The sequence below is a fragment of the Macrobrachium rosenbergii genome, chromosome 58, assembly GCF_040412425.1.
Source record: "Macrobrachium rosenbergii isolate ZJJX-2024 chromosome 58, ASM4041242v1, whole genome shotgun sequence".
In the NCBI taxonomy this organism is placed as follows: domain Eukaryota; kingdom Metazoa; phylum Arthropoda; class Malacostraca; order Decapoda; family Palaemonidae; genus Macrobrachium; species Macrobrachium rosenbergii.
This window is the reverse complement of record NC_089798.1, coordinates 12,669,713-12,683,561: the sequence shown is the minus strand read 5'-3', so window position 1 is coordinate 12,683,561 and position 13,849 is coordinate 12,669,713. Positions and strand designations below refer to the sequence as shown.

General features: G+C 49.3%; 1 protein-coding gene across 5 annotated transcripts in view; it reads right to left on the bottom strand.

Moving 5' to 3' along the window:
• Positions 1–10,765, bottom strand: part of l(1)G0020 (RNA cytidine acetyltransferase l(1)G0020) — an 803,858-nt gene extending 793,093 nt beyond the window's left edge. For 2 of the 5 annotated variants that reach the window (XM_067102057.1, XM_067102060.1), the window contains exon 1: positions 10,340–10,474. In XM_067102057.1, coding sequence (XP_066958158.1) covers positions 10,340–10,459 — 120 coding nt within the window. In that variant the 5' untranslated portion in view covers positions 10,460–10,474. Of the gene's footprint in view, positions 1–10,339 lie in introns of all 5 variants that reach the window. The other 3 variants (XM_067102058.1, XM_067102061.1, XM_067102059.1) reach the window with 2 other exon arrangements.
• Positions 10,766–13,849: the final 3,084 nt, after the last annotated feature.

Genomic DNA, 13,849 nt, shown 5'->3' with positions numbered 1-13,849 from the left:
TGAGCGATGGTCCTATGAGGCCACATCTCTATCCAACAACTCTCGTAAGGGCACATGCAGCATGGGACAGGAACCCTAAACGAGAGTCACATGCCACCCAGGGAACAGTTCCCTGGGACAGCAAGACTGAAGAAGTTTCTCATCTGTAGCTAAATCTTGCCTGAGGAGAAGGTTACTTCAGATAGAAGACTAGGTCGCAAGGGCCTCCGTTCTTTACAAATGAAAGGGAAAGAAGCAACCCTCGGCAGAGAAGACGAGGAAGTCCAGACTTGAAGAGCGACTCTGACCCGAGAAGGAGTTCCGCAACGACACCCACCAGCGAAGACGGATCCAGTCCCTGGGAGTGTTGCAGAGGACTTCAAGAGATATCCAGCTATAGTCGCTGCCGCTCGGCAAGAAAGCCTATGCTTGCAAGGGAAGCTGGAAGGCCTCCCAGTTCCAAACACACCGGGATGTACTGCCTAAAGAACTGCTTCTTGTGTAGCTGCTACAGGAGGTTGGGTCAAGCTGAACTCTTCTTGATGCCTCGGCTATCAGGCCGGGTGGGAGGCGAAGTCTTCCGGCATTTGTTTGTAACTTGGGGTGAGCAACGCTTGAGAACCCTTAGTGAAACAGACAAATACAGAGGGAAAAAGTAGATATCAAGTTTCCCAGAAAGACAGCATGCCTCGCCGTAGCGGCCCCTGGGTCTGGTATGAAGGAGTGAGAAAAAACTACCGACTTGTGCAGGAAGGCAACAGAAAGACAGTAGGGATTTCTTAGTAGAGCAATCTCTTCGTGAATCTTCGAGTGAGCAGCACATTCCGTCCCAATCACTCAAAACCAAGGCCAAGCTCGCCTGCCAATACATCCCCACCAGGGATGTATCTGGCTAATTGAGATGTCAAGTGCGGTATAGAACACTCGAGTACCTGCATATGTCGACAGATGGAACAGGAGGAAAAAACCATTCCCTCTTGTTTGTCAACAAATGCTACTACTGTGGCTTGTTGTTCAACAAACCACTGAATGTCGCAAAACTCATCCTGAAATCTCAGAAGGCCAGAAGGCTGCCTTGAGCCCAGGATGGTGATGAGAAGGTGCTAATTGTCTCGGTCCCACACCTTCAAGACAAAGTCTTACAGGTGTGTGCCTATTCCTCGATCGGTGAATCTGTAAGTAGACACACAATGTGAGGGGAATATGCAAGCATATTCAAAGGTTCCTTCAATCAAGCATTAGCCTAACTCCTTCCTCATATTTCGAAGAGGAAAGAAGGACAGAGGAAAGGAAGCAGACTTCCATTCTCCGCCATGGAGAAGGTTCTGCAAGATGACAGGATAACGAGACAATTAGCTCTAGCTGGGCTGGCATTTCTTGAAACGGGAGCATGGGAAAGAAAGCGGGATGAAAAGAACTGCTGAGACCTAAGGGAAATAGATACTCCTGAAGGAAACCATTCCAGGTCTTGGCAATGTCGCTGCCAGCTCCAGAGACTTGATAAGTATCATTTCATCCAAGAATCTGCAGTAGGAGAACTTCTTCCCAGTCGATGCTTCTTTCTCTCTTCCCTTCTTCCCTCCTCCCTTTTGGGAAACCTTCTTCCCTCCTCCCTTTTGGGAAACCTTCTTCCCTCCTCCCTTTTGGGAAGGAGGGTGGAAAGAGATGCAGTTATGCGCACTTTCCTAAAAGGGTAGGAGAGGCTATGTTCCGCAATCTTCTACCGAAGCCTGGGATTTCTTAGGAGTTGAGGGAGGGCTGGCTTGAACTCGAGGTCTAGTTGAGATCTTGGCCACTGTCGAAGGGACAAGGCAGTGCCCTGGTACAAACCCTGATTACCGAGGTATCTGGCAAATTCTGCAAGAGAAAGGAAGAACCAAGTAAGGTTCGTTCCTAAGGGTCGAGCCAACTCGGGACTTATGAAACCGGAGATCCGAATTGGGACAAAGTCCTTCTTAACACCAGAGTTGTCCACAGAACTGCAGTCGGCCAGACCCTTCAAGGCAAGAAGAATTCGTATTCTGTCAAGGCAGGGGAGAAGCTTGGTGTCTCGACCTGAATGAACTCGTTCTCCGAAGAAAAGAGTTCATCTGGTCGAGAATGCTCTTGGAAGCAAGGACTGCGGCAGCACCCGACACTCTCGGCCCTCCGGGAGCTGCAAGGGTTGTGAGTGATGAAGATTATTCATTGGGGGAGTTGAACTTGAAAGACCCTTGCTACTTCTGAAGCGTGAAACTCCTGTGCCTCAGCCCTTGGAGGGAGCCTTGACAGACCCCACGAAACCCTCCTCGGCTACCTGGTTACACTGTGAGACAATTGGGGGACCGACACCCAACGCACAACCAGGAAGCTGAACTCCGAAGAGCTCTCTCTGTCTGTCTTGCGCCTTTCGGAACAACCAAGAGGAAAAGAGAACAGGTGAGTAGAAAGAGTACTCCTACCTGTCATGCCAGTGAACACAGCTGGAGAGGCAGACCGTGAGCAATATTCAACCGAAGGAGATTACTGCTACATGAGGGAAGAAGAGCGCTTGTGCCGTGGCAAAGCGCTTTCCTGGGAAGAGCAAAAAAGTTCACTCGAACAGAGCTGAGAACCCGATTCGGAAAAAACTGAGTGGGGCCGAGCCGAGCTGATCGCGCGAATGTGATCCAGACTGGGAGGTATGCGGTGGACGGGAGGTGGGCTAGGCGAGCCAAGCCGAGACTGCAGAACTGCTTGAGTCTCATTACCAGCTTTTATTAGAAGGTTCTTTCCATACCGTTTTAAATTTCCAATGGAATGGAACCAACCTTGCTCTCAATGTATTCAGCGGCTTTTATTAAATTTTCCCCCCCCCTCCTTGTAGATAACAACATGCCATAAAGGGAAGGAAGAGCTCTGGTGCATGGGGCTGGTTCATGTTTTTCAGTCTTAAGAATAAAATCAAATGGTTCATCATTTAAGTTTTTCACTGAAAGCATTTTCGTGCTGAGAACTGAGTCACTTAGAATGTGGCCATGGAATCTTTGTTGTGCCTCACTAGCTTCCAAGGGAGAGGAAAATATAACAAAAGCAGAAAATGACTGCTTATCTTTTTCTAGAATTAATTTAATTCTTTCCACTTTGCCGAATTGTTTTACTACACTGTATATACATTCATAATCTAATGACAAGCCTACATTAGTGCAATAAAGGACCCTATTATTTGAATCAAATCAACCAGATTTACTAACACCCTGGTGTCTGTGTTTGGTTCTGTCCAACAGCCAAGCTCGTATCCTTGTTCATGCCAGAAGTTGTTGCCAGTGCCGTTAAGTCGTCGGATCCAGGGGAGGGAGAACTAATAGCCAAATATAACAATTTTTAAAAGTAAATTGTATTTTTCCTAACTATACAAACCCGAGGTCCTTTACATTAGGGATTACTTTCAGGTGTAGGCTGGAAACGGCCGTTGAACTTCAAACAAGGTGGTTAGGCAGTTAACTACTGTCCAGGAGGCGGGAGTACCGCCTGCCCAGATGTAAACATTCTAATTTGCCTTTCGCCCAGGTACAGATTGAGGGGTGGCATGAGGTGGGCATAAAGTGTAAAAGATGATGACCTCGGGTTTGTATAGTTAGGAAAAATACAATTTACTTTTAAAAATTGTTATTTGTTCCGACACAATATACAAACCCTTGGTCCTTTACATTAGGAGACTCACTGATTGGAGGGTGGAATCTGATAAAGTCTCTCTGAACTGACTGGAGTTCACCACCTTGTCTTCCCTTCCTGGTCGTGAGAGCGAGGAAGGGAAAAAACTGCCTCTGACAAAAGATCGGGCTGTAAGAAACGCAGGATCAGTTGTCAAACTTCTGGGTCCCTTTGCATGAAAGAGGAAACGTCAGTTCGTGCAAAGTAGACTAGGAAGAATTTGACGTCGGATGACAATAAGGCAAATACAAGCATTGGGTTTGTCTCATAGTCATGGTCTCCTTCCTCCCCTTGCAAGAGGAAGGAGTGGGGTTGCTTCTATTAACCTGAACGGAAATAGAACGGGAGCTCCCGTTATGCGCTTACCTGCCTCGATCGCCCAGTCCAGCTTGTAACGGCATGTCCGCTCCCTGCCCGTGGGAAGAGAGCCAGGATGGGGAGAAAGAAGAGAGGCCAGTCACTCAACATTCAACCTCCCAATCACAACCATACAACATAGGCGGGACGCAACCTGTCCTGTTAGAGGAGCTGGATAAGCTACACAACTTGTTGAGCAGCCACCACAGGACCCAAGGAAAAAGTGTCCAAGGACTTGTGTGCAACATCCCGGAGGTAGGAGGTGAAGGTAGTCTGTTGAGACCTAACACCTGCCTTCAGCACCTGTGATACCGACATATTCTTCCGAATGTGAGGGACGGACCAATGCTGCGGACCTCGTGAGCTCTCTCGGACAAAGCGTGACAAAGGTGTCGTCTTCTCCTGCAGCAGAGTACGCTCTCCTTATCGTCTCACGAAGCCAGAAAGAGATGGTGTTCTTGGACACTTCTTTCTTGGTCGAGCCAGTGCTAACGAAGAGTCGTCGACACTCAGGCCGGAGGTGCCGAGTTTCTCTTCAGATAGCGCCGCAAACTCTAACAGGACACAGTAGCATCTCGTCTGGTTCATTACCTACAAAGTCCTCTAGGGAGGATCGTGAAGGACTCGAACCAAGTTAGTCAGGGACCGAAGGGTTCTGAGTCTTAATGCTCTGAAATCCGGGATGAAATCGGCGTAACTGATCCCCATCCCCTCGAGAGTTTAACATCAAAGGAAAGTCCGTGAAGCTGCCAACTCTCTTCGCCGATGCCAGGGCAAGCAAGAAGACAGTCTTGAGGGTCAGATCCCTGTCTGACTGACTCGTAAAGGTTCGTTTATGCGGTGCACGAGTCAGGCTCCTTAAGACGAAAGTCACATCCCACGCAGGGGGCCTGAGATCCCTGGGTGGGCAAGACCGTTCGAAGCTTCTCATGAGTAGAGAAATCTCGAAAGAGGAGGAGATGTCTACTCCTTTCAGCCGTAAGACTAAGCCGAGTGCGGGCGGTAGCCTTTTACAGCTGAAACGGAGAGAAGCTTCTCTCGGCGAAGGAAGACGAGGAAGTCCACGACCTGCTGAACAGTAGCTCTGACCAGAGAGATACCCCTTCGACGACACCAACCACAGAAGACGGACCACTTTCCCTGGTATACCGCTGCGGAGGATCTTCTGAGGTATCCTGCCATCTCTGTTGCTGCGCGGGGCGAAAAGCCTCTCGCTCTCAAGAGATGGTGGATAACCTCCAGCTGTGAAGACACAGGGAATGCATTGCCAGGTGGAACCGCTCTGCGTGAGGTTGACACAGAAGGTTGGGCCAGGGGATCTCTCTCGGTGCCTCGGAGAGAGAGCTAGCAGGTCCGGTACCAAACGGCCTGGGGACAATTGGGTGCCACCAGAGTCATTCTGAGATTCGGGGTGATCATCACTCGGCTGATCACTCGGCAAATCAGACAGAATGGGGGAAAGGCGTAAGCGTCGAGATTGTCCCACGGGTGTTGGAACGCGTCCTCCGCAACGGCCCATGGGTCCGGCACGACAAAACAGAAGACCTGGAGCTTTCTTTTGTGCCGGGTGACGAACAGATCGATGGCTGGACGCCCACACAGGTTGAACAGCCTTTCCGCTACTTCCTGATGGAGGGACCATTCGGTCCCTACCACCTGGCTCTGGCAGCTGAGCTTGTCTGCCATGACATTCCTCTTGCCAAATATACCTGGCTGACAGCTCTACCGAGTGAGCCACGGCCCACTCGTGCACCTGCATCAACTGATGAAGCTGGTGGGACACCAGTCCCTCCTGCTTGTTGACGTATGCCACTACCGTGGTATTGTCGCTCATCAGTACCACGGAGTGTCTCATCACTCGATCCTGGAACTCTTGGAGGCCAGGAAGGCCGCCTTGAGTTCCAGGATGTTGATGTGAAGGTACTCGTCATCTTTGTGCCACACTCCCAAAGTCAGCAACTCCTCCAGGTGTGCGCCCCATCCCTCACTCGATGCGTCCGAGAACAGAAGCATGTCCGGAGGGGGAGTATGCAAGGATACTCCTATCAAGAGGTTCCTGTCGTCTAACCACCAGTGAAGGTCCTTTCTCACCTCCTCGGAAAGAAGAATGAGGAAGGACTGGGGGTCTTGGGATTGGGACCAATACTCCTTTAGCCTCCACTGGAGAGACGCAGGTGAAGACGCCCGTGAGGTACCAGTTTCTCCAAAGACGACAGGTGACTGATGACGACTTGCCATTGCCGAGCTGGTTGCTCCTGCCGTGACAGGAACAACTGTGCTGCCTGCCTGAACTTGCTGATACGAGAGTCCGAAGGAAAGACTTTCGCTGCCACCGTATCTATCAGCATGCACAAGTACTTTGTCCTCTGCTTGGGGGTGAGATCTGACTTCTCCAGATTTACCATGATCCCTAGATCCCGGCAAAACTCAAGGAGACGATCCCTGTCCTGTAGCAACTGCGAGCGAGAGCTCGCCAGGACTAGCCAGTCGTCGAGATACCTCAGAAGACATATCCCATGTGAGTGGGCCCAAGCTGACACGAGAGAGAATACTCTCGTGAACACCTGGGGAGTGGTCGAGAGCCAGAAGCAAAGTGCCCTGAATTGGAAGACCGACTCCCCGAGGACAAAGCAGAGGTACTTGCGAGAGGACGGATGGGTGGGTATCTGGAAATATGCATCCTTCAAGTCCACCGTAAGCATGAAGTCGTTCTCCCTGATGGAGGCCAGCACAGTTTGCGCTGTTTCCATCGTGAACCAAGTCTGGCGAACAAAACGGTTCAAGGGAGAGAGGTCTATGACCTGTCTCCATCCCCCTGAGGCTTTCTCTACGAGAAAGACACAGCTGTAAAAGCCTGAGACTGGTCCGACACGACTTCTACAGCACCCTTGCTCAGCATGGATTGCACTTCTTGCTGTAGTGCAATGTCCTTCAACGAACCTGGAAGATATGTTTGGAGATGGACCGGAGAGTAGGTGAGGGGAGGCCGAGACTCGAAGGGTAGTAGATATCCCTCCCGAAGGACAGCCACTATCCAGGTCTCGGCTCCGTGTCGCTGCCAAGTTGCCCAATGGCTCGACAGGCACCCCCCCACCTTCGGCAGCTTTTGGGTGGGAACGCCGCCCCTTGCGTTTCCCCTTCTTCTTCTTACCCTTGCCCCTTTTACCGGCTCCTGTTTGATCAGCAACGCCCCTTCCACTGGAGCGTAGAAACACTTCTGATGAGGCAGAGGAGGAGGAAGAAGCTTGTCTGAGCGGCTCGAACAAAGCCAACTGTCTTGCCCAGATACAAGACTGTTCACCTGGTCGAGTACCCCCTCGGCAAGCGTGGACCATGGCAGCCCCACCGAAGCCTTGGGTTCCTTCTTGGGTCCCCAGAAGGATTCGAGGCGCGACGGACGATCCACAGACAAGGCCGTGGTCCCTTCCCCGAGGTCATTGTGCTGATGAATCAGCGCGTTAACCTCCGCAAAAGTCCTCTGTATTTCGGGGGTGTCCGCATACTGGGGCAGAGGACCCTCGAGTCCCTCTAGAGTGCGGTCCTCCCGAACTACTCTCCCTGCAGGAGGGAGAACCTCGGCAGACCCCCGTGGATCTTCCTGAACTACACGGGCGTAGGACCTGGTCGAGCCAAGAACAGAGCCAGGTGCATACCCCCACGCAGTAGAACTCTGAGGAGAACGCTCCCTAGTTCCTCTTCTCCGACTCGCGCCCACTGGAAGAAACCGAAGGGGCGGAGGGGACAGGTGAGGAAGATAGGGTGCTCCCAATGGTTTTACTGGCAGAACCAGCAGAGGCAGTGGGCCCAGAGCGGTCACCAACCCGCGGTGATGACGAGCCTCTGGGTCGAGCCACGCACTCGCCTCCCCCGAGCCAGGCTGGCTGCGCGGATGTGGCTGGGGACTGGGAGGAGTCGAAAGCGCGGCTGACTGGCACGAGTTTGCGCTGTCCTCTGGACGCGTCCCAGTCTTCTTCGAGGCTGGAGCCTCTCGGGAAGACTGAGTAGGGGACTTCTTCCCTACCTCTCCTTGCGTTCGGCCCTGCGGGGCTGAAGCACTATCCCGGGAACCTGACTTGGCACCTGAAGGAGTGCCAGCAAGAAGAGACGGAGCACCTGCATGCCCCGGCTCTTTCTCTAGCCCCACGCCCTGGTCTGTACAGCGAGAAGTTTCTCCCGTAGCAGACTGGGGTACCCGGGTCTCCTTGGGGACCCGGGTACTCGGAGCAACTCGCGAACGAGTGTCCGACGCGGACTCGCTGGCCTTAAATGCAGGTAGTTTCTTAGGCGCAGCGGGGGGAGTGCCGACCTTGGTCTGCACGCCCCTGGCCCGGAGGCCGGGGCAGCAGTTCCCTGATCCAAGGATCGGGAAGAGCCGACGAGAGATCCCACTGCCTTCCCTGTGGAAGGAGGCAGACCCTCAGAAGTCTCGGTGCGAGATTTCTGAGGGGGGGGGAGAGGCAGACTTCTTCTTCTTCGGCTGCGAAGCCTCGGAAGGAGAAGGGGAAGAAGCAGCAGACGAAGACGACGATGATGACGAAGATGAAGATGACGACACCTTCCTAGACATCTTCTTCTTCTTCTTCACCATCTGCTTCAGGAATGCCGTCAAGTCCCCAAGCCAGGAAAGCGAGGCCGCAGACTCAGGAACAGCAGGAGGGGCTGCAGCAGAAGACATCCCGGGCAACGACCGCGGAGCTCGAGCCAGCATTTGCCTGGGTAGAGAGAGCTGCGCGTCGGCCAGGAACAAAAGTGTGCGGGGCCAGGAATGCAGGTGCCGCCCCTCCCGCGTGAAGATTCAAGTCGGGCCGCACCAGGGTCGATGGAATGGGGACGGAAGCAGACGAAGGGCCGGGCTGGAAAGTCAGACGAGGAACAGCATTCGAAGACAGGCCAGGGTCAGCAACAGTCACATAAGGGTATGATGTCACATAAGGGTATGATGACATCACCATGTAGGAGGGGCCAGCATGTGTGAATGGAGCCAGGAAGCCAGGAGGCAGCGGAACAGCGTGCTGCACCACAGGTGACACCGACACTTGGGTGTCCAGATGCAATGCAACTGACACCGGCATCTGGGCAAACCTCGAAAAGGTGACGGACATAGTGGTGACTGTCGTTGCCGAGTGGGTCGTGACTGAAGCGGGGGGCAGGGGAGCCAATCCCTCCAGTGACAAGCAAGGTAGGCCCAGGTGTAGCCAGGATGAGCTTGGAATCGGTGTCTGGCTATCCAGTCCGGGACCTGAAGCAAAAATCGGGTCAGAACACGAGGCCTCTACTCACTCCGGAGGAAAAAACTCCCCTCTGGAACGGGAAGAGACTTCAGAGAGGATGTCGCGGTCCAACTCTCCCCCGCGCCCTTCCACAAACGATGAAACGTAAGAGGAAGGGGAGGGGGAGTCCTCACCCAAGATAGAGGGAGCAAGCAGGGGAAGTTCGCCGAGAGGGAGAAACGAGCCTGATACATTCGCCACCAATGGAGTCGTCGGGGTGTATTTCCCTCAGACGACTCCTTGGTAGGCTTACAAGGGTAACGTCTCCTCACTTCGAACTTGCCCCATTGCTCGGAGGACCACGAACAACACTCACTACAGGGATCGTCGCGTGAACACACACGTCCCCTGCAAGATGTACAGATGGCGTGTGGGTCCACGTTGACTCGAGATCTAAATGAATTACATTTCTTACCCCCTACCCCAGGACACACACGCTGGGGATAGGAAGGCTTAGAAGGCTTGTCCATATTCATTAGTAAAGAAAACAACAAAGATTTCCCACCAAAACAGGAGAAAACAGCCAGTCAGGCAGAGAGCGACGAAGAACAACGTCCGAGCGCTACGATGGCCAAAAGCAAATTGGAATGTTTACATCCGGGCAGGCGGTACTCCCGCCTCCCGGACAGTAGTTAACTGCCTAACCACCTTGTTTGAAGTTCAACGGCCATTTCCAGCCTCCGCCTGAAAGTAATGCCTAATGTAAAGGACCGAGGGTTTGTATATTGTGTCGGAACAAAACCAGTTTCCAAGGTAAAAACAGGCACGGAGCTGGTATATAGAATTACCCTTTTTTTGGAAGGCTTTACCTTGTCCCACTGCTCTGTAAAGGCTCACTTCGGTTACCTCACAAACATAACATAATACACTGGATAACCGGAAAAGAAGCAGCCCAGCCTATAAGGTTACCATGGCATAAGCCAGGCTTATTTGTTTATGAATAGAAGTAATCACAGCCTAGTTCTACGGAAATTCCAGTATACTACTATTACTGTATTTTCAGCGGTCCCTAAAGTGCTAGAGATACACTGGTTATCTTACTTAGATTTGTTAATACTTACAATTGACCAGCAGAGAAAGTTTAAACTTGAGGATGGAAACACGCTTACCAGGTGGTGGAGACAGAATTGCAACAGTAGTAGTAGTAGAAGGTAGTTTCCTATGAAGCGGCTCCTTTGCATGTTAGTCTTTGTCTGTTACTGTGTTTGGTAAAATTTCTTTTCTCGGTGATATGTGCGTTCGATAAATTCCTTTTCATTCTCAGTTCCTCATTTATGCAATTCTATGAAGAGAAAATTACAGCATTAGAGCTATTAATTCACATTTATCGTCTTTGTATGGCTGCTTTGTGAAACAATTTGCTTTTACACATTTGGTTTCTTCATCCATTACTCTTTTCAGGTAACTGGTATTTGGAGATTATTATGTTAAGTTGAGTGCCCCTTCCCACAAATATAACCGTCAGGTTCTCTTAATGACACTGGCCCGGCGACTTCTCGGGTGGAGGAACATTAGGAAACGATGATAATACCTTGGGTAATTCTACAAAAAAACTCCGCGGGACTTGATGTTCAGAGTCCAGCAAATCTAGGAAGCGGCTCTGGTCGGTTTCCTTTGTAAGAATGTGGCTACCATTTCCTTTGAGATTACCTAAATATTTTCTTACACTGACCTTGCAAATCCAGGTTTATCTTATGACTCCACCCTTTCATGTTATTTTCTTTTATGTAGCTAAGTAATTTTTTATTAAATTCAGTATCCTATGTGAAAGCACTTAATTTGGTGCAAAAACGATCGGACCTACAAATGTCAATTAGATGTGACTTTATTTTTAATACTATTTGTTGCTTATTTTCACGGCGTTCTTTACATATGTCCTTAGTATCTCATCTATTTGAATTGTTCTTATTACTTCTCGTTTGCTATTGTAAGAGGTGCAAAAGAAACGAGCAGGTAAAAGTTACTGCTGGTTTATTACTTGTTGTTGTTGATGTCTTAGAGCCAGCAATTCTTGTTGGCACGGGCCTTTCCCTTGTTTGGCCCGTAGGTGATCTGAAATATTCAGAAGGTCATTTGTTATAGGAAATTTGAAAGAGATTTTGTAGAAGAGACAGTTGTGGATGGAGGAAGGATGATGGTTGTAGTAGGAGGGGGCCATCATGTCACGGATAGTAGTAGTTTGAAAATGTAAGGCCTTTGAAAACATAGAGAAACATTGCAGGTGGGGTTGCCCAACCCTTTAAACCCTAGAGTCCCTGCGGAGTATTCTTAGTGTTAGAGTGTTTCAGTTGGAATAAGACAGAGATGATGTGAATAGGGCCTTACGGTGAGGGGATGGGATGAGTTGAGATGAGTTTTAGAAGGTCACATTACCTCGGTGGAGGTAGGTCTGTGAGCAATTGCCTACAATTTTCGATGTTCTCAACAATTGCTTTTACAAGTGCGGCTGCTGTGTGCATAATGTCTTGTGCGTTTTCCTCTGCTTGTAAGTTAGGCTACTCCTTACTTGTCTTGTCTCCCTGCACTCAAGCAGATAGTGCAGGAGAGCCTGTTGAGGTGTCTCTTCACAATGCTCGCATGGTCTTGCGCCGTCTTCCATGATCTCCCAGCAGGCTTTGTATCCCAGTCTGAGTCTGTGGATACATACCGCTAGATGTCTTGGTGTGAACCTGTCGATGGGGGGTGGTACCAGATCTGTGGCCCACTTGTACCATTTGGCAGAGGGTGAGTTGCTTCCTATCCAGCTGCGTAGTTCCTTGTTCATGTTTTCCTTGAGCTGTGGCTTTATCTGGTTTTTGATCTGCTGAAGCGCAGGCTGTATGCGCACCTGTACACTAATTGTGTCTGGTGCTTTTGGCTAGTTCGTCTGCCTTCTCGTTCCCTGCTATTCCTATATGACTAGGAATCCAGTTGAGAGTTACAGGTCTGCCTCTTTCTGTGTGCTGATATAGCACTGATTTGATATCAGCTATCAGTGCCTTGTTTTCCTTGTTTTTTGGTTGTTGCAAGGCTTGCATTGAGGATTTTGAGTCAGTGTGGATGATCACTGGTCCTTCCTCATTCTCAAGTGAGTAAGCCAGTGCTTGCTTTATTGCAACAAGCTCTGTTTGCATGGTAGAGGCATTGTTGGAAACTCTCCAGCATGCTGTAAAGTTGTGGTTTATTACAGATTCAGGCAGTTTATATAGCGGCCGACTGGCGCCGAACCGCGGAAGACAATGAGATTGAGTGTGACCTGAGGTCAAAAACAATTAACAATAATATACAGCGAACAAGTACAATTTGCAATACAAAAACATACAGAATTCCAATATGGATATAATCTTGATGCCTGCGAATAAAGAAACACACGATACATAATTTATGACAGTTGAACAAATTCGTGTAAAGTTTAAATGGTAGAAAAATGCGTGACCTGGCACGTTAGGCGTAACGAATTGTGTGGCGAAGAAAGTGGGAAGTCACCAAAGAAAACTTGCTCAGCGGAGACTTAATTAATGACGCATCCGAAGGAGACTCCGCTGACGGCGATGTGGTGACTTTACACTATATTTAAAACTCATTTTAATTTCTTTATGAAATGATTCTTTGCTTCACATAAATTCTATATTTTCCATAACTACAATGAAATCTCCGCAGGCGTAGGAGTTTTCTTTCTAAACACAGGAGTTTTATATTGCTCTTTAAGCTCTTCAGCCTCCTTGAAGATGCTTTTAACTTTTGTTGCCTCAGTAGTGCGTAGAACTGATTAGAAAAGCCGTGTATATTTTAAAGCGGTTATGTGTTAGCGTGATATTCTTCGTTAATTCATCTGACTTTCGTCAGTTTCTTTCTTTCGTTACGGAGTCGGTAATAAGAAAAATATTCTCCTTTTTGCGTTTTAATGTCCAACTAACTACAGTGTCTAAAGTGTCTCGCCATCTGGGGCTGGTTTGTTTATGTTCTGGTGTGCGACGAACTAACTAATGCCAGGTGGTATATTTAAAATCAAACAAATTATAAAAGAGAAAAAACTGAGAATCATAGCCTATGTTTAGACTAATACTTTAACACCCCTCACGGATGAACAGTTTTGTTATAACTTGAGTAAAGAAAAAAAGTTAATTCAAAAGAAAAAAAATGTGTTTTGATATTAAACAAAATATTCCAATCGAGTATATACAAACATTTAAGTAAGGGCGACAAATCGCGCCTCTTTTCAGATGTACACTAATCACGTCATGTATTTTACCTGTCTTTATTTCAGATCCTTTGTGTACCTCATCTTATGCATCATTGTACAGCCTTTCTGCCGATATGTATATATCTACCTTTTATGTGCCATGTAGCAAATGTTTTATGTATTTTTATGCTTGTCAGAAAACACAGATCGTGTATGGACGCAGCGGGGGCCTTGGCCCTTGGGTCGCCCGCTGCCTTTCCATCCGCTTTTTGTCTTATAAACACCTGTCGAGAATAATAAAGAATCAGTCTTTCACTCCTGATTTTTCTTGAAGCCTCACACTGGTGACACCGGGTCAGGGATAGGTAGCGCGGGTTTGGTCCAGCCATTAACGGACTAACTACAGCCG